The 25,081-nt window shown below is 47.5% G+C and overlaps 1 protein-coding gene across 2 annotated transcripts; it reads right to left on the reverse strand.

Moving 5' to 3' along the window:
• Positions 1–355: 355 nt before the first annotated feature.
• Positions 356–24,610, reverse strand: zgc:162200 (uncharacterized protein LOC558638 homolog). Of its 2 annotated transcripts, none has more exons than XM_056273366.1 (10): positions 24,448–24,610; positions 22,954–23,286; positions 18,206–18,418; positions 17,891–18,043; positions 14,167–14,670; positions 11,231–12,115; positions 9,045–9,224; positions 5,777–5,928; positions 4,266–4,626; positions 356–3,131 (listed from the first exon to the last, which is right to left on the reverse strand). In XM_056273366.1, the coding sequence occupies exons 2-10, from the start codon at positions 23,203–23,205 to the stop codon at positions 3,126–3,128; spliced, it is 2,706 nt and encodes a 901-aa protein (XP_056129341.1). In that variant the 5' UTR covers positions 23,206–23,286; positions 24,448–24,610; the 3' UTR covers positions 356–3,125. The 2 variants fall into 2 exon arrangements, with proteins under 2 accessions (XP_056129341.1, XP_056129342.1); XM_056273367.1 differs by lacking the exon at positions 24,448–24,610 and adding an exon at positions 23,895–24,118.
• Positions 24,611–25,081: the final 471 nt, after the last annotated feature.

The following is a 25,081-nucleotide window of genomic DNA, read 5'->3' on the forward strand; positions in this document are numbered from 1 at the left end:
CAAAACATTAAAATATTTTGATTGACAACATTGGCGGCACAGTGGCGCAGTGGTTAGCGCGGTCGCCTCACAGCAAGAAGGTCCTGGGTTCGAGCCCTGGGGTTGTCCGACCTGGGGGGTCGTCCTGGGTCGTCCTGTGAGGAGTTCAGACATGTAGGTCAGGTGAATTGGCCGTATTACATTGTCCCTAGGTGTGTGGGCCCTGTGACTGCCTGTCCAGGGTGTCTCCCCGCCTGCCGCCCAATGACTGCTGGGACAGGCTCCAGCATCCCCGCGACCCTGAGAGCAGGATAAGTGGTTTGGGTGATGGATGGATGGGTATTTTAAATAAATCGGAAATACCCGGAAGTCCGTTTTACATGTACAGTGTTTTATTCTTCATGACAAATGTGGTTCACAGATCAATAAAAGGAACTCGCACACACATCAGTAGTCTAGGACCACCAAATGTGCATGTGGGGCATGTATGACATTTCCTATAATTTACACAAAAACAGACCACATAAATACAGTTGCCAATCAAAAACATTATACAACAATAACTACTTAAATTACACCCACATCTGTGGACGATGTGACTTGACAGATACAGGGATCCATTTACAACTTCCACTGCAACATTTCATTACGAGTGAGACATTTGTACTCTTAAGCAGGCCCACGTGGGTTCATCTCCGGTCATAACCTAACGACCGGTATCTACCTAACGACCGGTATCTAGCGCCGAACACGCGGGATCTAGTCAAATTCCTCGTGCTCTCCGTCGTCCATCACATGACCGCGTCTGCATGCAGTCGCCTCAGAAAAGGCAAGGCGACCCTGGATTCCCGGGGCGGCTAATGTGGACCGTCGTGAAATCACACAATGGGCTTACGCTACGAAGTAAAAATGTCTGACCACAACAAAACGTCCCTTTTCAATCAGTGCGAACAAGCCAATGAGTTTCCTCAAAAGCAAGCATGACGGAACTTTAAAACCGCGAAAGGAAACGCATCTACAGTGTGGCTCACAGCTCATCCTCTCCAGGGATTTATCCTAAAACCAAATGACCTACAGGGGAAATCAAGGCACTAACGTTTCAACGTAAAATCAAATCAGCGGGGCGTGACATTATTCTTCTATGAAACCACGAGATGGTAAAATTTAAACCATTATTTGAGACACTTCCCCACGTTTTTTTCCCCTTCAAGACATTTCCAAATGTTGAGTGGCCCCGTCAGGTCCACCGAGAATGTCTCGAAGTTCAAAACGCACCGTGTGCAACAGACCGTGTGGCGGTGGCGACTGCGGCGCAGATCAGTTTTCTAATTCCACTACTGCCCTGGATCCTGAAGAGATGGCTCCAGATTTGTTTCTTTTAAATATTACTTTTGTATTCTCAGTTTCTGCAGTTTGGTCTGACAGGTCCGGGTGCCCGAGCTGCGTAACGTCACATTCGGGGAACATTTAGGCGTCGGCGACGCTTGTTGAAAAGGACATTTCCGTCCAACTTATCATATTTACCTTCACCGACAGGCGGGGCAATCTCTCAAGACCTTTTTCTTCAGTAAGTCAGAACCACCTGCCATCACTGTCAGCGGTCCAGACTGAGACCGGAGTCAAGCGAACACGCCTGCCGCGAGGCGCACCCTTAAGTTTCCTGTGAAATGCCAACATGCCCGGCAGATTCTCACGTCACCAACGTGCCGGAGCGCACGCCGGTGCTATGGTGGAGTAAAACAATTATTTCAATGTCAGCATCTCCGAATCCCTTTAAAGTGGTGGTAATATAGCGTATTAAAATGACAGACACACATCTAATGCTGAATGACTGAGCTCGAGGCAAAGCTTCACTGTTTCGCATGCAGAAGGTTACCCTGGTAAAGTACCACGTGACAGGGGGCCCTAGCAGAGGACTGGCGCGTTTTCATTTCTAGTAGTGGGTTTTAAGTAAATCAGGACCCTGGGAAATCTGAAATGACAAAAACACAGTGTTATTGCAGCCCTGTAGAACACGATGCAGGGGGGGTAAACTACGAGTCAGTGGGTTTCTTGCACCAACACCGGTTTGTGTTATCACGTGACTTCGACATGATGGCAGTGGTCAGATGGCTGCAGTGGAGCGTGGTGATATTACCGCGTAAGTAAAGGTAGGCTGGGAAGCCCACCCTGCTCCTGGTGAACCGATGGCAACGATACAGGCACTGGCCTGACCTGGTCTGCATAGTTTGCAAAGCAAGTATGATGCCCATTAACCATGTGCCAAACCCTGTTTAACTGATTTCCTTGGTGTTAATCCTGAGGTGGTGAAAATATGGCCAAGCTATTTCCTTTAGGTAAAATGTCCCGTTTACTGACCTCTGGTTAAAGGGTATTAGCTGACAGGCTAAAGCCAAAGAGGTCGGACAACAACCCAGGACATATAAAAAGGTTTTTAACAGTACCATTGGTCGTCGGGATGAACCTCAAGTCAACAGCTAACTCTTTAAAAGGAGTACAATAATTCTGAGTAAGGCTACAGTGTTCTAGAAAGCCGTATTAGTTGGGAGGGTTACTACAGTTGGTGGAGGGGGTTACCAACACTAGCTGGGGCCAGACAGGCCTCGTCAGGAGGACAGACTAAAAGGCAAGGGTGTCAAGATATACAGCAGTGGAACAGACTTGCATATGGTGACACAAATGAGTGAGTTTTCAGTCAGAAAAGCCTGTGAGGAAACAAACAGTAAATACTGTACACGAGAAGTCAGTCCATCCGTCTGGAATAAATACTGTCAGTGGATCGTCACAATGCACAGCCTTGAACAAGACTATGAGATGGGAGCCGGAACCCCTCCTGGACATGACAGTCAATGACACGGTAACAGACATCACAGAGCAATGAGCGGGAGGTTTGTCTCCTCATCCTTCTTCTCCGGGGCTGCATGCAGGCGTCTCCGCTCCGAGCAGAGAGGACAGAGAAGACGGGATGAGATATGGTTTGGTTTAGTTTGTTAATCCACAACTCTGGCGGGCAGAGCGGGAAATGTGGCATCAGGTCTGGGATGGACAGGATGTCTCGGGTCGGGAAAAGAGGAGGAGGCCAGGGGGTCAACATGAAGACAGGTCCTTATGGTGGGGTGGGGGTTTGGAGTGATGAACAGGCTTTTTCAGCGCTACAGAGACAGAATGAGACAGAGACAAGAGAAAAACTTATTAAGTTCTCAAAGAAATTAATCAACTAAAAAAGGGGAAGGCAATTCAACCACAACATAGCAGTATGAACATCAAGAGACAAAAAGGACCAGCAAATGAGGAGCTCACAAGGGGCTGGTGGATATGAATGTAGGTTGCAAGTTTAGTGAGCAAATATTAGTTTATCAGCAGGTATTAGCTCAAAACAAAATCGTTGCAACAAGATGTGTGATTGCACTAAAAATACTTCACCTTTTAAGATTCTATCTCAAAGAAGTATTTTCAGATATAACATGATGCCACTGGGCACCATCTCAATGCCTGCGAGATGATTTTGACTGTGACCTTCGGGCTCTGGCTGGTTTGGCCTGAGCTGTGCTACCAGCTCTCTTGCTGGTGCTGCTGTGTGACTCCTCAGTGGTTCTACTTGCTGACACAGATCCACATCTGGGCTCTCTACAGACCGCAGATATCTTGCTTTTGCCAGATGGATTATGGGCAGAGAAAGAGGGGGTTGTAATGGTAGCTGTAGAATTACGGTTACATTGAGAGGAGGCCGTGCCCTGCTTGGACATATTGCGGCTTTTAGGAGCTGCTTGCGCAGAATTAGACCTGTGAGCTAAGCGCTCTTTTTTCCGCACAGAAACCTCTTGGTTTACATGAGGCTGAGACTTTAGACCTTGTTCACTTTCACCCTGTGTGCTAAATGTGCTGCTTGGAGAGACACGCAGCACTTTAGAAGAGACTGGGTTCTCTAAAGATGAAGGGAACAAAGAAGATTTAAGCCTGCCCCTTGTAGAAGTGGATGGTATAACATGAGTAGTGATAAAGGTGTCCTGACGTGCAGGGGCTGACCCTCTGCGGCCTGTGGCGCCCTCTCTTGTATCTCTGACATATGTCTTGAGCTCGAATTCACCGTCCAGGGAATCGGTCGACCCCTTACAGGACAGGGAACCATCTGTGCCCAGCTCTTGAGGATTAAATTGTGCGCTAAAAACATCACTGACACTACGACTTCTAATGAAGGTGGCGTCCCGAGGAAGAGCCTTGCGTCTATGAGGCTTGGGGCCCGTCTGGATGAAGGGTTCAGGACAAAGAGAAAGTGGGGTTCTTACAGGGCTGGTGTGGAGACTTCGGGTAAGGGCTCGGAGGTGGTGTGTGGCCGTGGTGGGAACGCTGCTGCCTAGAATCGGGCTGGCACGTGGACTGTTCCTCAGCGGTGGGCGTGCAGGGCTACTGCGGGGGCTCCGGGGGGCCCGGCCTGACTTTGTGCCCAGCTCCTTGGCCCGGGAGCGGCGGGGGCTGCTGCTTAGGCTGTGGGGAGAAACAGGAGCCTCCAGATCCTCGAGGCGCTGGGTCAGGGCCAGCTTCTGCTGGATGGCCATCCGCAGCAGAGAGTTCAGGGTCTTCTTCTCGTCCTCGGCCGCCGCCAGTTGCCTCTGCATCTCATCCAGCTGGGTGACATACTGGTCACATCTGAGAGATGCAGACACAAATACAACATGCACAAACAAGAGGCAAAACCCACATTATAAACACAACACAGACACAATTTGATGCGCTTTCATCACTTAATGTAGGATGTAGGATTCTGGAAGGGGGGGGGGCGAAGATCTCGACAAAAATCTAATCCAAGAAAGCAGAAAGAATTAATTTCTCTTTTGTATTTTTCTCTCGGTGGCGTATACAAATGCAGTTCTTCTTTTTGTCCACATGATGACACTAACATGTTCACAGGCGAACACAGGCCGATTTTCCAAGCTGTAATCCCTGCCCTTTCCAACAGACAGCGGTCCTTGACCTCCGTCTGTACTCCAATCCCTCTTAAGGATAATCAAATGCCGGCTCATAACTGTCTGGTGAGGACCTAGACAGTCTAATGCATCTCCATGAAGAAAGCTTCTGCTCACTTCCTTTCTGGGCCAGTGAACAGCCGATAACAACGATGCACGTTTCTATGTTGAGTACCACATAAATATTTCACCTAACTCAACTCTACAAACAAGAAACAAACGAAGAACAAGGAAGCTCAAATTTGCTATTGCCGACCACACAGATCCAGCCTGCACATTCTTTAGCGCACACAAACACAAACACTCCTGACAGGCATGCAGCGGCCCACGTGAAGATAAGCTTAAGGTTAGTGAAGCAGAGTGTGTTGTTGTCTGTAAGCCCAATCGTGGACGGGCACACATGCACACACGTAAACACACACGATCCGCCTCCCACTCGCTAACACTAGGAGAGGTCTTCCTTCAGGTGACCTGGCCTATGAGGTTTGTCCCTGCTCTCCCCCTTCGGCACAGGGCAGAACATGTGGTTCCTAATCTTCACGAGAACCCATGGATTGTCCACAGGTCTAAGAAGGCTGGTAAGCTTATTACATGACACTAGTGGCAAAAGCTGTCCCGCAACAGGAGTAACCACGCTAAGCATGGAGAACACAAGCTAGCCGTCTGAACTGACGGTGTAACTCGAGTTCCATGTAAAAGTAAATCTAACGTATATCAATCCTGCCATGGGACACACTGAGAACGACGCACTTTGTTTTACAACGTATGCTGCTCTGTGGACTGCTAGTCTGGCAATATGTCTAGTGAAACACCACAAATAAAGAACAGCTTACCGGCTGGCGAACATGACACGAAGTGAGGAAAAGGTGGCAGCATCCTCCTTCAGGGCTTTTAGCTCGTTCCTCAGCTTCACCATGGTCTCTGACACCATGCTCTTCTCCGTCTCATACTTGGTTTTCAGGTTGGACAGAGCCAACTCCGCTGTCTGAAATAATAAATAAGGTGGTACTAAATGGCGAGGGCATAAGGTTCACGCCAAGAGCAAAGCCAACCCGAATTATGTAATAGCTAGTAATTAACACTTACTACATAACGGAAGTTTTTTTTGTGGGGGGCATTTTCTGCTTTTATTTGACAACGATATTAGAGAGAGAGAGAGCGAGAGAGACAGAGCGAGCGAGAGAGAGTCAGAGAGAGAGGAAGAAAGGCAGGGGAGAGAAAGGGGATGACATGCAGCAAAGGGCCTGGGCCAGATTCGAACCCAGACCACTGAGGTAAGGACTCAGCATTATGTGGTACGCGTTCTACCAGGTGAGCCACCAGGGCGCCCCATAACGGAAGGTTTTTTTTGGGGGGGGGGGATTCTTTCTCCCCAATTGTACCCAGCCAATTACCCTATTCAACTGAGCCACCCTGGTCTCTGCTCCACCCCCTCTGCTGATCCCCTCTCTGATACATGTGGAGTCGCCAGCTACTTCTTTTCACCTGACAGTGAGGAGTTTCACCAGGGGGACGTAGTGCATGGGAGTTTCCGCTATCCCCCCCCCCCCAGCGAATAGGCGCCCCGACCAACCAGAGGAGGCGCTTCTGCAGCGACCAGGACACATACCCACATCCGGCTTCCCACTCGCAGACACGGCCAATTGTGTCTGTAGGGACGCCCGACCAAGCCGGAGGTAACACGGAGACTCGAACCGGCGATCTCCGTGTTGGTAGGCAACGGAATAGACCGCTACGCTACCCGGACGCCCACACTGGAAGATTTTGGCTATGACTGGTTAAGTTTCCAGCGATGTTTTTTCTCTCATAATTCTGTTTCGATTCTACATAATACCCAGTGAAGCATGCACGCTTAGTGAAACCATACATACATTTTGGCGTTCCTTCTGTGTCAGAATAATCTGCTGCCGAGCAAACAAGAGCCACGGCCAGCGTTTTATCACGTTAACTTAGAAAAACACTATGACCCACGTCTTTCTGCTATGAAACAAACCAAAGCACCCAGACTCAGGAAACTAACCTGTGTGAGCTCAGCCCAGCCAAGCAGATTAAGCTATACAAGTGTGTGTGTCTGTGTGTGTGCGCGCGTGCATGCAAGAGAGTGTAAGTGAATATAAAAGGGAGAGTGATGGAGAGCAGGATGACAGAAGCAGGTCATGTACTGCTGGAGGCACAGGAAATGGGAGGGGGAGGAGGAGGAACAACTACCGAGGAGTGAATCCACTCAAACTACCGAGACATTTGGAGGCCGAGAGACTATGTGTACTGTCAGAAATGGATACAGACCCAGCAGACAGCTAATGTCAAGATTATTCATCCATTCATTCATTGTCCAAACTGCTTATCCTGCTCTGAGGGTCGCGGGGATGCTGGACCTAACCCAGCAGTCATTGGGTGGCAGGCGGGGAGACACCGTGGACAGGCCATAGGGCCGACACACACATTCACACCTAGGGACAATTTAGTGCGGCCGATTCACCTGACCTACATGTCTTTGGACTGTGGGAGGAAACCAAAGCACCCAGAGGAAAGCCACACAGACATGGGGAGAACATGCAAACTCTACACAGAGGACAACCTAGGACGACCCCCAAGGTTGGACTACCCCAGGGCTCAAACCCAGGACCTTCTTGCTGTGAGGCAACTGTGCTAACCACTGCCCCACCGTGCCGCCCACAAAATCGATAAACTAATGCCTAGTCCACACGTACACGGGTATATTTGAAAACACAGCTTGTTCTACGCGTTGTGGCCTTTCATCCACACACAACCTGCGTTTTAGTTCGCTGAAAACGGAGCTTCTGGAAAACTCCTTCAGGGTGAAGATTTTTAGGAACTCTGTTTTCAGTGTTGACGTGTAGACAGGGAAAACAGAGTTTCTGGCTTGTGGTTGGCTTTTTTCAGGCTTCTGACTGGCCCATATGGCTTTGGGGTGAGGGTTATATTGCCGCCTGTTGGTCTGGTGTGCTCTTGACAGCACATTCATTGTGTTTTAGCGCTTTCATTTGGATGGAGATTTTATTTTTAAACAATGCTTGTGTGGAAGGGTTTTTTTTAACCCAATAACCAATTAATTAACCAATTAGCTGGCCAACAGTACCGGTGGCAGTCGTTGGTAACATGGGCCTTGACCAATCCGGTATGGAAATCTGATTTATGATCCACATATTTGATTTGGCAAAGATTTTACACCGGATGCCCTTCCTGATGTTGACAGAGAGTTGTAGCCGTGTACACATGGAGATCTGCAAGATAAGACGATATTAAATAAAGACCAGTGAAGTCAACTTACCTGTTTTTTTTTTTTGTTTTTTTTTTTGCGGGGGGGGGGGGGGGGACGTTTCCTTCCTCCCCATTTATCCGGGCTTGGGACCGGCACCAAGAAAGCACTGGCTTGTGCATCCTCAGTGGCTGGGTTGGGTTTTTTTAAAGAACGAAGGAGGGGAAAAAAACTTTTAAAAAATACTTGTGTATGTTTGGACTAGGCATAAGACCTTCTCTCTCACGCTACCCGGACAACCGAATGTTGTATAAATGCATGGATGGGTACAAAAACCGGCAAGAGAAGAGGCGAAAAACGAATCATCCAAAGACTGCCATCTATCAGTACCAAGCCAGATGAAACTGCTTTGCTGAGAAACTGGCGATAATTTTCCATCACCGGCAAAAGCAGAGATGAAACAGCTGCTGCTACCTGCCAAGTAACACAATTTAAGAAAAACTTTTGCACTGACCTTAGAGGATTACAACGAATGGAAAGTCTCTCACAGGTCAGCTTGACTGAGAGCAACAGTCTCAGTGGAAAACTAGACTGTGTAAATATTCAACATCCTCGAAACAATAACAGTTCTATTTGATCAACATCAGGCAAGGGGCACATCCAAGGAATAATTTAGAGACTTTGCTATAAGACCAAAGTGGGGTTATTTGGCCTAATAAATGTGACCGATCCAGTTGCACGGCTAACAGATCACTTGCGTGTGCGTGCGCCGTTAACCAGTCTAACAGCAACCAGACAAAGCAACTACCTAGCCAACAATCACAACTGACGCAGATGGGCTAAAATGCCATGTGTGTATGTACTGGTCTGCTATGCCATACCTGTTTATTAGCCTTGAGGACGGTCCTGAGGGTAGCGATCTGTTCTTTCTTGGTACTGAGAAGGGATTTCAGTTTCAGAACTTCCTCCATGAGGGTCTCAGCATCCCGTTCAGACTCCCCGCTATAGCTATATGCTGAGCAAGGCAGCGCACCCCTCTGTCGACACAGGTCCACAGCCACCTGAGGGAGCAGACAGTCAGGCAGACAATTAATTTACTTATTGATCTGAATTCTCGTTATTACTTTTCCATCCCGCGCTGGACATAATTCTCTTCAGGGTGGCACGCCCGCCACAGCCCGTAAAGCATGTGCATGCATGCACATGCTTTACGGGCTTGGGGGAGTTTCCTTGATGACTTGATAAACAAATTCTCCCGCAATAACAAACACTACAGGCTTCGTTCTTGTTTCTTTAATTAATTTAGGTTTTACTATCATGCACAGTTTGAGATGCTGGATGCAAAATACATTGGAGAAAGCTTTTCCTGTATTGTCTCCATTCATATTTTTTTTCCCCACTCCCTTTTTTGCCCCAATTGGATTTGGCTAATCACTCCACTCTTCCAAGCCGTCCCGGTCGCTGCTCCACCCCCTCTGCCGATCCGGGGAGGGCTGCAGACTACCACATGCCTCCTCCCATACATGTGGAGTCACCAGCCGCATCTTTTCACCTGACAGTGAGGAGTTTCACCAGGGGGGACATAGGGCATGGGAAGATCACGTTATTCCCCCCAGTTCCCCCTCCCCCCCAAACAGGCACTCCGACCAACCAGAGGAGGCGCTAGTGCAGCGACCAAGACATATATCCATATCAGGCTGCCCACCCGCAGACACGGCCAATTGTGTCTGTAGGGCTGCCCGACCAAGCCGGAGGTAACACGGGGATTTGAACTGCCGATCCCCGTGTTGGTAGGCAACGGAATAGACCGCCACACTACCCAGATGCCCCCGTTCATAATTATTTAAATGTAAAAAAAAACATGTGAGCCACTTCATTTGTTGAGTTGTAATTAGCATTAGTCTATGTGCCAACTATTTCACGTAATTCACTTGAATATTGCAGACTGCACATCACTTCACGTTAATTTATTTGTACATTTCTTATGTCCATTTTCAAATAAAGAAAACATATTTCATGCCACAAATTGCATACATTGGATATTTGGACTATATTGTACCCCCCCTGCAATCAATATACTATAAGCTATTCAACTAATAACCTGCATTTGGTCTCACATATGCTCTCTGAGCCTCTTACTGAGCGAGAGGATGCAACCCGCCTAGCTCTTCACTTGTCAAATTCTGACTGTTCACCTTCAAATCAATAATTGTGGACTTGTACCGAGTCAAATATAGTTTTAGTTTCACTGGCCATGTTGCTCTCAGGCATCATAACAGAATGGGGAAAAAAAGATATGGTCGAGAAATGAATGCTCCAGTGTTTTTTGCCTCTGATATCCACATATTGGTTTCCACATTAATAGCCAAACACAAGCTGATCTGCTTAAAGGCTCAGAAAACAACCATGTCGTGCAGCACATATTCAGCAAAGGGATCACATTTTCCTCAGAAAACAAAATTCCACCAACTCCTGAACAACTAACTGTGTGCCTGTCAACAAGATATGGACAAGATAAACAATAACGGCTAACTCTGTACTAAAATAGCCAATTCCCCAATGTTCCAGAAAACACAGAATCGACCGGCACACCTCCTGCTAGAGTGTCTTGCTGCATGCTCAATAATCCAGGTAAGGAAATCCCAGAAAGTTGAATCAGTTCATCTGGACACAACGTTGTGTCCAGATGAACTGATTCAACTTTCTGGGACCTTTTGCTAGACTCTGACCACCAGTAATCCAGTCCATTCAGACCTGCACAAGACAACGTGCCAAATGAGGCTGGCTCTGGAGAGGACCAAGATCTACTCAACTACTTTGAAACAGCCTGTGCTAAGGATTAAGCATTAGAGAAGAACTTGTGGAGGAGGAAAAGCTTTTCAACAGAGCTAAAACAGGACTGGTATTGATCACGCCCCAGCACAAGGAGGTTTTGCATTGGTTATGTCTGGTCTGTCAGGACATGGGACTATATAGTCATTAGAATCTGACTATCTATCTGAAAGCAGTAGGTCGCTCTGAGGGACCCATTTAATGGCAGATCTGGTGAAATAATAAGCTGTCCTACCTGGAGGTGTTTAATCTGGCAGCGGATAACAGCCACTAGGTTGCGAACATTGGAGGGATCCCTGAAATCCAGGGTGGGAGATCCAGGGCAAGTTGGGGGATCCCCACTGCCTCCCATGCTGTCGACCTCCCCCATGAACTGCAGTGCCGCAGCCTTGGAGATGAACATGTCACTGGGGCGCTGCTTCCTATGATGCTGTTGTGGCTGGAGGTGGTGCAACTTCCGTCCGCTGCCCCCACTACCGCTAGTCCTGGCGCCATCACGGTAGTAGTCCAAGGTGACCCGTTTGGGTGTCAGGTTGTTGCACACACAGATGTGGTGATAGAGGTTGGACAGCTCCTCAGAGAAGGCCAGCAGCTCCTCCTGGGCAACACTCAGGTGGCCCTCGGAGTCACTGGCCACTTTGCGGGTGGCTCCAATCTCCTTCTCCAGCTCACTGATGCGCTCCTGGTCCTGCCTGCTGGACTTGATGCACTGGCGGATCTTGTCTGCCAACTCCTGGGCCTCTGACCTCCAGCGCTCCTTCTCTTGCTTGCAGCGCTGCTCCAGGTTGTTGTAGCGAGCCCCTGCCTGCGACAGCTCCTCCCTCAACTTCAGAAGCTCGTCACTTGCTGCGCGCATGCGGGCCTCCAGCACTTCCGTGCTCTTGGTGTCCAGCTCATAGTCAAAGGTCACACTGCCACCGTTACCATTCTCCGCCTCGTCGTCACCCTGCTCCTCAGTCATCTGGGGGATGATGTGCTGCTGGCTGCCCTGCAAGGCCTCCAGCTGCTGGGTCAGAGAGCCCACTTTGTCGTCCTGCTGGCTGAGGGCCTGTTTTGATAGAACCAGCTGCATCTGCAGCTCCTCTACTGTACTAGCCAGGCTAGATTTCTCTCGTTCTGCCTAGAACACACACACACACACACACACACACACACACACACACACACACACACACACACACACACACACACACACAAACATCTTTAGGCCAGCACCACTAATAAGAGACTTTTTTTTTGAAAACAGCCTCTAATAATTAAAGAGTTGTTGGTCATGGATTCATTATAATTCTTGAAACAAAAAAAGAACACATCTCCAAGCCCCTAAAACAACCATGTCACACACCGCTGAATGCATTATTTATATGTACTGGAGACACAGACAATGAACACACTCAACCCCCACAGTCCCACCATCTGCCTGGCAAGAGCTTGCTAACCCAACTCCCGTGTGTTTAAGTGCATTATCAATAATACATTAACTTCAGGGAAGAGAATAGTTAATGTATTCTCAACATCTTTAAATACCCTTTATTCCTAAAACACAATTATCACAGAAAGGAGTTTATACTAGACTTTCTGGTGGACTGAGTAATGTAGTATTGTTGCTCCAGTGACAGGATGTGGTCTAGAACAGGAAGGAGCAGAAACTGCAGTCAGGTACTGGCAGCTCAGTCATGCAGAGCTAACCTTCCAGACAACCCTGCTATCTAGCTCACTATAACGGTCCTGTCATAAGAAGTTAGCTTTAGCAGAGTAGATACAGACGAAGCAGGAAGCAGTTACGTAGGTCTAACCATTTCCTTGTCTCTGCAGCTCTGCATGTGACATCAAAGAGTTCCTACATGCTTTTACACAAACAGGCCTTACTCATCAGGGATATTCCTTTCCTTTTTTTGTGTTTGCTTTTCTCCTTTTTTATTCCAATCTGGAATGCCCAATTTCCTCTTTTAATAAGACCTCACCATTACACGACTGAGCCAGCTGACCACTTCCTTTCAACAGCCAGCTGTACGTTTCTGCGGGGGAAACTTAACGCGTGCAGAAGCTCACGCTATTTTACCCCGGACCCACCAGCAGCTGCCACACCACATGTAGGTTGGTCACAGATTGCAATGGTACAACATTACCCACATATTACACATAATCCCACCCAGCATTGCCAATTGACGCCCAGCCAAGCGGGTGACAAAAACAGGACTTTACGCCATGAACCTTAGCATTGGGATGCTTTCTTATTAGTCCACGTCATCATCCAAACCATCTTTTTTCAAGGATGATTTTGTTTGTTTTGGGGTTTTTTTTTTACCCCCCCCCCCCAATTTTTTCTCCCCAATTGCATCTGGTCAATTACCCTACTCTTCTGAGCCGTCCTGGTCGCTGCTCCACCCCCCTCTCCCTATCCGGGGAGTGCTGCAGACTACCACATGCCTCCTCTGATACATGTGGTGTCACCAGCCGCTTCTTTTCACCTGACAGTGAGGAGTTTCGCCAGGGGGATGTAGCACGTGGGAGGATCACACTATCCCCCCCCCCCGGACAGGTGCCCGACTGACCAGAGGAAGCGCTAGTGCGGCGACCAGGACACACACCCACATCTGGCTTCCCACCTGCAGACACGGGCAATTGTGTCTGTAGGGACGCCCGACCAAGCCGGAGGCAACACGGGGATTCGATCCGGCGATCCCTGTGTTGGTAGGCAACGGAATAGACCGCTACGCTACCGGGACCCCTAGGATAATGATTTTTAACAGCGATAAGTGTGTAGAATTTGTCATGAGAACAACTGTACTTTGCCTCTGCCAAAGTCTTTGCTGAGGACGAGACTCTCTTAAAGACTTTTGGTTTGCTGCAGAAACCCAGCTCTGCTACCGAGCCCTTCCCTGGATATTTCTAAAGGAGGCCTCCTATTTGAGTAACTACATCATAATATGTAGACAGTGTAGTTTATTTGCCTGTCGTTCTGTCTGCCCGTGGCGGGCTAATCAATCAGGCCAGACGATGACTTTTCCTTATTAATATGTTTTCTATCGGGAGTAATTTTCAGGCTACTGGGGCCCACCACGGCTGAATGAATGCAAAGAAAACAGTCTAAAGCATAGAGAGAAAACGTCCTTTTTGAAGACGAGGAAAACTGTGTAAAAGAATGCCGTGTGGTGTATGGTTCCATACCTGTAGGAGCTGCTGTTTAAGTTTCTGGCTGTCTGAAAAGTGCAGCTCACTCAGCAGGTCAGATACTAGCCCGGAGGCCGGGGCTCGTAGGAAAACGTCGCTGTTTCGTGGAGTGGAGTAGCATTGGATGAGGCCGTTAGTTTTGGCGCCCCCCAAGAGAGGAGGGTGAGCAGAACCGGGAGTGGACCCAGGACCATTGTTGTAGCCACTGTCCTGGTCCTCTCCCTCACCCTCTCCTCCCCGGCCCCCCTCCTGGCTGTCGTCCAGCTGCTCCAGGTGAACCTCCAGGTTCCCCACAGAGTCAAAGGGGTTAAGGGCCAGGGCTGAGAGCTCCCTCCTCAGGCTGTTCTTCTGCTCCCTCTCCTCCTTCAGGGCCTCCAGGGCCTCATCCAACTGCCTCTCAGCAATCTCCCGAAGTCTGGCCGCCTCCTCCAACTGAGCCCGCAGTTCCTCCTGCTCCTCCTCCTTCTGGGTCAACTCCAGCTTGATGGCCTCAAACTCCACCTGCATCATGAACGTGAGCAAAACAGGAGACGTGCAAAATTGAGACTCAGCCCTTTTTACTGTTTCATATTGGAGGACACTGTTGCGGAGTCTAGCATTTTAAATAGAAAAACACATTTTACTGTATTATCACCAGTCGACACTACAGGGAGTTGTGTGCATTATCAGAACGACAGCACACTGCTGTCATTCACTCATTCACAACCAGTCTACAGGTATCATCTTCCACCAAAATCTGTCTGAAATTACTTCAGCCCTGTGATATACCCCCCCCCTCCCCTTTTTCACCCCAATTGTACTTGGCCAATTACCCCACTCTTCTGAGCCGTCCCGGTCTCTGCTCCACCCCCTCTGCTGATCCGGGGAGGGCTGCAGACTACCACATGCCTCCTTCCATACACGTGGAGTCACCAGCTGCTTCTTTTCACCTGACAGTGAGGAGTTTCACCAGGGGGACATAGCGTGTGGGAGGATCACGCTATTCTCCTTGGTTCCCCCTCCTCCCTCAACAGGTGCCCCAACCAACCAGAGGAGGCGCTACTGCAGTGACCAGGACACATACCCACATCTGGTTTCCTACCGCAGACACAGCCAATTGTGTTTGTAGGGACCCCCGACCAAGCCGGAGGCAACACGGGGATTCGAACCGGTGACCCCCGTGTTGGTAGGCAACGGAATAGACCACCACGCTACCCGGACGGGATATTATTTTTTAAACGTTTCTCTGAATTCTTTTTCACCCCCCCCCCCGGCCCCCATTTTAAATTTTACGTTTTTCAGATTTTCATTCAGTTTTGCGCTCACAATGCCTCACACTTGACTTCTGTTGATCCATTTCATTCCATTATACAGAAAACACAAAACAATGCGGTCCTTAGAAAAAACGTTTTAGAAAATCTCTTTTCTTCAGAATTAGTTTTTGTCAAGTCCTCTGCTTACATTCATCCATCCATTAATTATCCAAACCGCTTATCCTATGTAGAGTCGTGGGGATGCTGGAGCCTATCCCAGCAGTCATTGGTCCCCCCCCCCCCCCCCCGACACACACACACACCTAGGGACAATTTAGTACGGCCGATTCACCTGACCTGCAGGTCTTTGGACTGTGGGAGGAAACCCACACAGACACGGGGAGAACATGCAAACTCCACACAGAGGACGACCCGGGATGACCCCCAAGGTTGGACTACCCCGGGGCTCGAACCCACGACCTTCTTGCTGTGAGGCGACCCTGCTAACCACTGCGCCACCGTGCCGCCCTCTACTTACAAATGTGCCCAAACTGAAAGGGGACACTACAAAGCTTTGGCAACGGTTTCCTCTTGTCCGTCTCCGTCTGCACTGACGTCCCAACTTGTCCGACCTCCAGTTAAACAGCTGCACCATTAGACACATATTCAACTGACTAGAAGGGGTTTTTTTATAGATTACAATCATAAGCAAATGTTGTCTGTGAGTAACTGACTAAATTAAACCAATGACAAGACCAAAACCACACTAGGTTTAAAGGGAGAGTTTTGAGGAAGACTGTGGAAATGTTCTACAATGCCATAAAAGCTGGCATCGACTGAAAGCAACACCGGGAGCTGCTTGACGTCATGGCAAACCCAAATCTCACGGTAGCATTCGCACAACATCGGGGTCTAACATCAGGGAACTGTCAGTTGATCACACAGTAGTTTAGAAATATTGTAATATTTAGTTTGGAAACCCTCAAAACACGACTTAGGAGATTCAGACAACAGTGCTCACGATGGGTCGACGACAGTTTGGAAGCCGCTAAACGGGCAGGGCTGCATACTTTGGAAAGTCTGTGTCAGCACTTGATGCCTAGTTGTAAACAGTTTATGCTCTTGCTGATGACAAGGCAGATATAGTGATCAGAATATGAGGTTTACCCTGGAGGGATGCCAGAGGGACACCATCGGCCCTGCAGAGCTAAAGTTGTCTGCATGAGGCCACATTCCTATCTGCTCATGTTTGCTGACGCACATTTGAATTTTCTTTCTTTCACATTTGTTGTTGTTGATGACTCTTACCCCTAAACTGCAGCTGTTTAACAATCCCAAGCAGAGAAAAAAAATCTACAGATAAAGCACACACACACACACACACACACACACACACACACACACACACAACTTTATTCCCAATGTTTAGATTCAATGTTCGGGGCATCCGGGTGACATGGTGGTCTGTTCTGTTGCCTACCAACACGTGGATCGGCAGTTTGAATCCCGTGTTCCCTCCAGCTTGGTCAGGCGTCCCTAGAGACACAATTGGCCGTGTCTGCGAGTGGCAAGCCGGATGTGGGTATGTGTCCTGGTCGCTGCACTAGCGCCTCCTCTGGTCGGTTGGGGAGCCTGTTCGGGGGGAGGGAGGGACTGGGGGGAACAGCGTGATCCTCCCATGCGCTACGTCCCCCTGGTGAAACTCCTCACCGTCAGGTGAAAAGAAGCAGCTGGCGACCCCACATGTATCGGAGGAGGCATGTGGTAGTCTGCAGCCCTCCCCCGGATCGGCGGAGGGGGTGGAGCAGAATTACCCCCCAGAAGAGTGGGGTAATTGACTGGAAACAATTGGGGAGAAAAAGGGAAAATAAAAAAAATCCAATGTTCTCTTTTTAAGAAATGACTCAAAATGAAGAAAATTCTTTTCCCCACAACTTTACAATTCAATAAAATTGGACTGATGTTTCAACCCAGAGTCAGTGATTCACAGAATCACACAGTGATTCTGCAGAATGGATGACACAGAGCCCTACATGAACCTTCAACAGTGACGGCTTGTGTCCCAACACACTGACTGGGAAGAACACGGGCCCAGGAAACTGGGAAACTCCAGTGCCTCCAACGCACCAGACAAGGCTCATCTGCATTCCAAAGCACTTTGTCTCACACCCTAAAACATTAAACAATGGGAGATTCTCATGCACCCTTTCTTCCTCTTGTGGCAAGAGAGAAAAAAAATGCCCATGGCAGAACACAACGTCAACGGACCAAAGATTATCATTTAAGGAATACAAAAAACACAACCCCCCCCCCCATTTCAGACATTTTAATGATAAATAAGGACAATAAAGTCTTGGAAGAATAATTTGGCTTGCATGTTGTATGTTTTGTGTTGTTTTTCAGTACATTTTAATATTGCAAACAGATAGATGTATTGATAAAATAAGGCCCGGTGCACTTCCACTATGAGGTAACAGGCGGGTTTTCACCTGGTTCTCCTTGAGCAAAGACACTTGTTTCTGCAAGGAGATGTTCTCCTCTTCTAGCTCACTGTTGTCCTGCAGCTGACGGAGCTCACGCACTTTATACTCCTTCATCTCGTCCCTCAGGTGGCCCTTTTCTGCCTCTTGACACTCACACTCCTGTGAAGCAACATCCATACACCAGTCAGTACAACACTTAACATAGCGGCCTATAAAAATCAGTAAGTGACTGGAGGACTACAATGTCTACCGATTTAACTGTCCTTTGGCGAGTACATCATTACAGTTGTGTTGAGTGAATAGACGAGTGTGTCTCCATACCTTCTTCAGCTGGGTGGAGAGGACCCCCAGTCTATCGATCTCTGCGTGGGCATTGCCTAGAGCGAGGCGCGACTGCTTTAACTCTGCCTGGACTTCTTCTATGCGGGTTGCCATGGCAGCCTCCTTCGTGGCTGTCTCCTGCAGCAGACTCTCCTCCCGGCACTCTCCATCAGCAGCTGCGCGCTTTTGGCTACTCACAGAATCTGCAAATGCCTAGACACAAAGGAAAGAGAAACAGGGCCATATTTAATCTGTAGGGTACATTAGACAAAGAAACAATATCAGCAGTCCCCCTTAAAAATGAATCCATTGTGCAGCTATGAACAGGACTCGGAATTTTAGACAATATGGCTTAAGGAAAAGGGAAACAGGCCTTCCCGGGGAACTGCCAGCTGAAACTCACACAGTAACCGTTGCTTTGTGAAACAGAGAACACATCTGAACTTAAAGCGCAGCTTTCACACCAGATCTTGGCTCCTTTTTTTTCTTTTTTCTTATTAACTGTGATACTTGGCCGTAATACAATTAGTATAATGCTGAAATACTAGGTCAGTATTTTGCATGAGTTTCTTGGCTTTGATTGCCATGTGAAATGTCAAGAGAATCTATGCTGAGAAACTGCAAATTCTCCTCACAAAATGAGTTGGTAAATTAGATTTGGCTGATGCTGAGTGTGTAGGCTGGCTAGGCCGGCGTTCTGGCCACAGCATATCAAATAACCCAGACACACGATGTACATGCAGGGATGCTTCCATCAGCTTGTATTACTGACTGCTGATTAAAGCGCTGCCAGATAAGGAGTTAGGTGAAATGTACATGCTACCAAATAAGCAGGCTGCACATTGTGCTTTATATACTAGGGGTGTGTATTGGGGAGAATCTGGCGATACGATACATATCACGATACAGGGTTACAATTCAATATATCGCGATATATTGTGATACTGTAAGAAAGGTGATATATTGTGATACTGTAAGAAAGGTGATATATTGTGATACTGTAAGAAAGGTGATATATTGTGATACTGTCAGAAAGGTGATATATTGTGATACTGTCAGAAAGGTGATATATTGTGATACTGTCAGAAAGGTGATATATTGTGGTTTCATAGGCCTGTGTTCTTTGTGCTTATGCTACTTCCTGTCTCAGTTTACGTTGTTGGGTTGGAGTGGAAGAGTCAAATGGCTGAAGATAGATTACAACACTGTTATCTAGCGGTCGTGGGGCTACACACAACACAACATGTTTGTCACCAACCTTTACATGTAAACAATTAAAAATCCATACAGTGGTTTTGAGAATCGATACAGTATCAGAAAAGATATCGCCATACTCGAGTGTATTGATATTTTCTTACACCCCTTATAGTATATATATATATATATATATGGATAGATAGATAGATAGATAGATAGATAGATAGATAGATAGATAGATAGATAGATAGATAGATAGATAGATAGATAGATAGATAGATAGATAGATAGATAGATAGATAGATAGATAGATAGATAGATATAGATAGCATTTTTTTGTGGAAACCGTCAATGGTGTTGATAAAAGCGCTCAACAAATGAGGAGCCTACAACTATCTTGATATATATATCTCAACACAGATACAGGAAGAAAAAAAAAGCCTGCAGTACAGGCCTGTTTCGTGAGTTGCGCACTCCGCAGCTGATGAGTGCATGACGCATGAAACAGGCCTGTACTTCACTGCATTAAAATCTTTTTTCCTGTATCTGTGTTGATATTCCGCTCCTCATTAGTTGAGCACTTATATCATTGACGGTTTTGGAAAAAAACCCTATATATACATATATATGTGTGTATATATATATATATATATATATATGTGTGTGTGTGTGTATAAAAAAATCCAGTGATTCAAGTAAATTTTTTATGAGACAGTACAAGCCTGTTTCATGCCTTCATGCCATAAGTAGTAGCTTTATTAACAGCTGACATTGACATATACATATATATTAGTATGCATTGTATACATAAAGAGAACGCACACATGCAACACATGCAGTATGCACGTGTTGCATGTGTGTGTTCTGCTTTCTTATAGCCCTTGCCTGGCACTACGTAGGCTGCTAACCTGTCCAGAAACGAGATTTAGGCAAATGATGTAAAGTAGCCCAAAATCCTTTACTCCGATTCCCTTCAGACATAAACAGCTTTTGCTAAGCATTTGGTTTTATAAAGAACTGGGAGATACAAATTCTGCTCTGATTCTGGCAACCATTCACAACAAAATGTCTGACTGCTTTTAAGCAGGAATAGACTCTGGCCTCGATGAGAACAACTGGATGGAACAGTTAAAAAAGTCCAAAATCTGACCACATGACAGATTAGACTATATGAGATTATTTCCTTATATAAACCAGTTTGATAATGCCTGCTTCAGTGGAACTAAATACATTTAGGGCTCAGATACATTGAAAATGTAACATATTATCCCCGTACGAAGGGATGCTATCAGTATTTGTGAACAATTTTCTTCTTATAATAGCAACCAAAGAACACATATTAGTGGTATTAGTTCAGAGTCAGACCATGAACTCTGGTACCAGCTAAGACACTATTCAAGCTAGTTTTATATTTCGCAACTCAGATATTTTAAGCACTGCAAACAATGAGCTTATCACACAACAACTATCTAAGAAAAACTCAATGTCAGAGCCTAACATCCGAGTTTATGTTTGCTTTCATGCCAATATGGTCAGATACTGAGTAGGACGACAGCCGAATAATTGAGCTTGACCAAACTGCCTACATTTTCACATAGTTATCAAGCCCCAGGATCTTTGCCAGCCAGTCTTGACCTCATCTTATTCAGCAACGCTACGAGGACGAGCAGAATGGATACCATTTACCACCAATTTTGTTAATGGGTATATAAATTAGCTCCAGGACTCAACAGTCCCGCACACTCAACTATTCATTCTCTGGTGCCGTCGTCATCATTCGCCATCACAAGAGCAAAACTGACTCGATATCCTAACCACAAACAAATTCAGAGGATTTGTACACGGCCTTAACGTCAACGTGAATTTGCAACTCCTGCGTGACAAAGGTCAAGTTCATCTGAAAATATGGACGACTTGCCAAACGGCTTCCTTCAACGCTCGAACACAAAACACAACCATTTGGGCACACACAGGCCATGTTTCACAGTACAAACACGCATGCGGCATACACACAGACACACAAACACTGCCTCATTGTAGCCTACTACGTAGCTTAGAGGATGATAACACTTTTGGTTTCTCGTTTCATTTGATTTTTCCAGTAATAAAACTTCGTAACCGCCAACGTCACCAATGAATAAACTGGATAAGAACCTGGGAGCTATTTACACACTTGTGACCAATGTTAGCATTCTGGCTTTTAAACTAGCAGTACAGCTCAAACTACCGTCTTGCTTCGCCCTTGTTCTCCAGAAAGTGAGAGGCGGCCTTAGTAATGATAAGTAGCTTATTCTTATTCCTAAGACCAACAGCAGATTGCAATTTTATTACCATCAAAATGGGGCTTGGACTGGTTACATGTTTGATTTACATACACTCAGGTACATGCTTACCAACGGTGAATCTCTTTTACTCCATTTTTTTTGTTTTTTCAATCCCGGGTGTTCACCAACGCCAATTAAACATATACCTACTCTAGCAAAAGCAATAAAATACTGATTGATGAAAACGCCTGAAATGTATTTTATGCAAAGTACAAATACGAAAAACAATTTCTTTACTCCTGCATTGTCATTTTATAACTAAACTGCATTGACCAAAGTCTTTTGGACACATAATCTTGCATAATATGCAATATGAGCCCGAGCGTCATGGTTCTTATTACTGCAACATTCGTAACAATAATGCTAAAGGTCTCTCCGCTTCTCAACAGCAACCCCTTTGTCAGACTAATCCAGAACTGTTCAGTGTAGTACAGTGTGCGACTGGCACTTATTCATACTGAACCATCAGTACACATGAGCACGGCTGTGAACCCGGTGAAATCATGAACCATGCACCTTGATGGGGGGAAAGAAATCTCCGATGTGCACGCTTTTCCCAGTTTTCCTGTTATCACAGGGCTCAAGCGTCAACCTACTGTTTTCTGTATGCTGACCAGTGACCATACTGTAATTAGCCATGACGAGATGCGCAGCAAACCACAAAGTAGGCTGCACCAGCAATGCTATATTTTCCGATGAACTTAAAAGTATGTGTGCGGACCTGATATACAGGATATTAAAGGCTATTTCATCTAAAATCCTCTTATTTTACTCTATGTACAACAGCAAATGAGTCACTGCTCTAGGGCTTCTTTATAGCGCTCTATTAACATAGAGGTGGTAAATGATCAGAATGGAGTAAGTGCCATCGTGGAAGTTTAAGTCTGCTAAACCATATTTTCATTACTGTCACCTTGTTCTCACACAAAATACTATTAAATCTGAAGAACAGGATGATTAAAAGACAAAGTTAAAGAAACCAAACTTGATGTAAAAAGGAGCAATGATAGCAGTAATCTGTTCTTAAGAAAATCAAAGCACTAAATGAGTTAGTTTGAGACAGAAGACTAAAGAGACTCCATTAACACTTAACTAACTAAGAAAGTATGTTAGATACCCAGGCAAATGATATCAACGACTATTCATCTTAAATCCTGGGATTCTCTCCCTTAGCTGAGTTAGCCAATATGCTTGGGTAAGACTTCCGGGTGGACTGGTTCATCTTACCTCTTTGAGCTGCTGCAGCTCCAGCTTGAGGGCCTCATGGTCCTCTTCCAGCTGTCTGTGTTTTGTTTTCAACGCGGCGCTCTCTTCCAACACCACCAGGCCATAGCGGGCAGCCTGCAGCTTCTCTTCAGTGGCCTCTTGTAGCTCCAAAGTCAACCGCAACACCTCGGACTTCAGGTCCCCGCTCCCCATCCCAGTATCCTTTTCTCCCTCGGCCTCTACACTCGCTGGTTCTGCGTTCACCTCCAGCATCCTCGTCGGGCCTCTCACTGGTTCAGCAATGCTCCCAACAGAACACCTGCCTTCTTCAGTTCTCTTGACTCATTATCCAAGCTGTTAGGGGCAGAAGAACACAAAAAAAAATCGAAGTTGAAGATTATTGATTGTAATTTGAAGTATAGGAACTGTTATCGAGTTCATATGAGGATGACCTACAGTGTTTCTTAAAGATCCCCGTTTTGCCTACTAGTCAGTGCCATCACATAGCACAAGCTGCTGCAAGGTGGGATAACCCGACCGGATGATCCGGCAAACCCTCCTGCATCGTTAGCTGGACCGGACCCGGAGGCTCACACAAGCTCTCAGTCTTGCCCACGTGAGAACACCACCCCCCACCACCACCACCACACACACACACACACAGGAGGTAAGGAGGTTTCCATTCCAGGTTCGGATCAAGTGCTGCCGTAGCGATGACCACGCAAGTGGAAACACGTCCGCCCAGCTAACGGGCCGGTTCGGTACCTGCAGGCCGCGGCTATGACTGAAAGAGGCCACTGATGCTTTCCTCCGCTCGTCCCGCCGCAGCCGGGCTTCAGTGAGCGGTCAGGGGGGGAGCTGTTGCAGCATCCCCGCTGTGATCGACCTCAGAATAAATAATACATATATATATTATATATATTATATATGATATATTCAGCCGCTGTTTTTCCGCCACTAACTTGAGAACGCAGCGGTACAGCCCACGGCGAGCCTCCCCGAACGTACGACCCCCGGCTCATCACGTGTCGACGCCGCTAGCTGGTCCCCTCGTCTTCCCGCAGAGCAGCCGGCAGCTCGTCGCCTTTACCGTAAAGGGCGCTTGATTAGGACAACGGGTTTACTGGGCGGGGAGGGGTTCTCCCGGTTCTTTATGATCAGACCTGAGATATGGGGGGGGAGCCGCATGCCGGGCTGTCCCGGACCCCCATAGACAATGACATCTGCTACGGCGGGGATGCGACGGAGAAAGATAGCGGGCACCCCCGCCCCGCCCCGGCCCGGCCCGGCCTGGCCTAGCGTGGCGTGGCGTGGCGTGGCCGGGGACCGGTGAGCAGTGGCGGCTCCGTTTCCGCGGTGCCCCCCCCTCCCCGCTGCCTGGATACGGTTAAATTACTAAGGTTTTACGTAACACACGCGAAACCGACCCCCCCCCCCGGGCCCGGGTGTGCTCTCCCTCCCTCGCCCGTCGCCCCGGCGAGCTAACCGGGCCACCGAAGGGCTGATTTCACTCACCTTCCGTCCTCTTTCTGCGGAACTGTCTTGTCAGATGACAACAAACGCGGACGGCGGAGGTGGGGCGCGCCGGTGACAGCCGCCGCGGGTGTGACAGTGCGCCGCCCTCCCCCTCTGATTTCCCGGGGAGGTCCGGTGTCAAAAGCGCGCCGAAACCACGCAGACCGACTGCCCCCCCCCTAGCTAGCGGAGTGTACGGGTCTTCTTCGCGGGTTTTGACCGGCGGCTCGCAAATCCAGCTTTGGGGAGCGTTACCGCCACCGGGCGGATCGAAGTGGCGTGGAAATGAATCGCACGGCTGCGGTTTCCTAAAGCAGTGGTTCTCCACCTTTTTGGGGTCCTGGACCCCCTGCGTGTTTTTGATCTACCCTGAGGACCCCTCCACCTCATCTTGGGGGAGGGGGGGTTGCAATTTGATAGAAACAGTAGAAACTGCATTTTAAATTGCGTTATAGCATTTATTCACTCTTTGGGGCAAAAATAAGAGCTTTCAGTTGTAACTTATGTAGCCGGGTGGTAAATCTGTTAAATATGTTAAATGATTTTCCACCCGGCTACACTTAGATATAGTTAACAAAACAGAATTCTTATGCAGTAACTTTCAGATATATGTAACAAAACAGAATATGTATTC

This window comes from Lampris incognitus, chromosome 2 (genome assembly GCF_029633865.1).
Source record: "Lampris incognitus isolate fLamInc1 chromosome 2, fLamInc1.hap2, whole genome shotgun sequence".
Lineage (NCBI taxonomy): Eukaryota > Metazoa > Chordata > Actinopteri > Lampriformes > Lampridae > Lampris > Lampris incognitus.

What these genes read in the sequence shown, in the direction of transcription:
- zgc:162200 (XM_056273366.1), bottom strand. Translation starts at nt 23,205, where the DNA reads ATGCTGGAGGTGAACGCAGAACCAGCGAGTGTAGAGGCCGAGGGAGAA. An exon ending in TTAAACAGCAGCTCCTACAG is followed by an intron (nt 12,116 to 14,166) that starts GTATGGAACCAT and finishes TGTGTGTTCTAG; the next exon opens with GCAGAACGAGAGAAATCTAG. An exon ending in TCCTCAAGGCTAATAAACAG is followed by an intron (nt 5,929 to 9,044) that starts GTATGGCATAGC and finishes TTATTATTTCAG; the next exon opens with ACAGCGGAGTTGGCTCTGTC.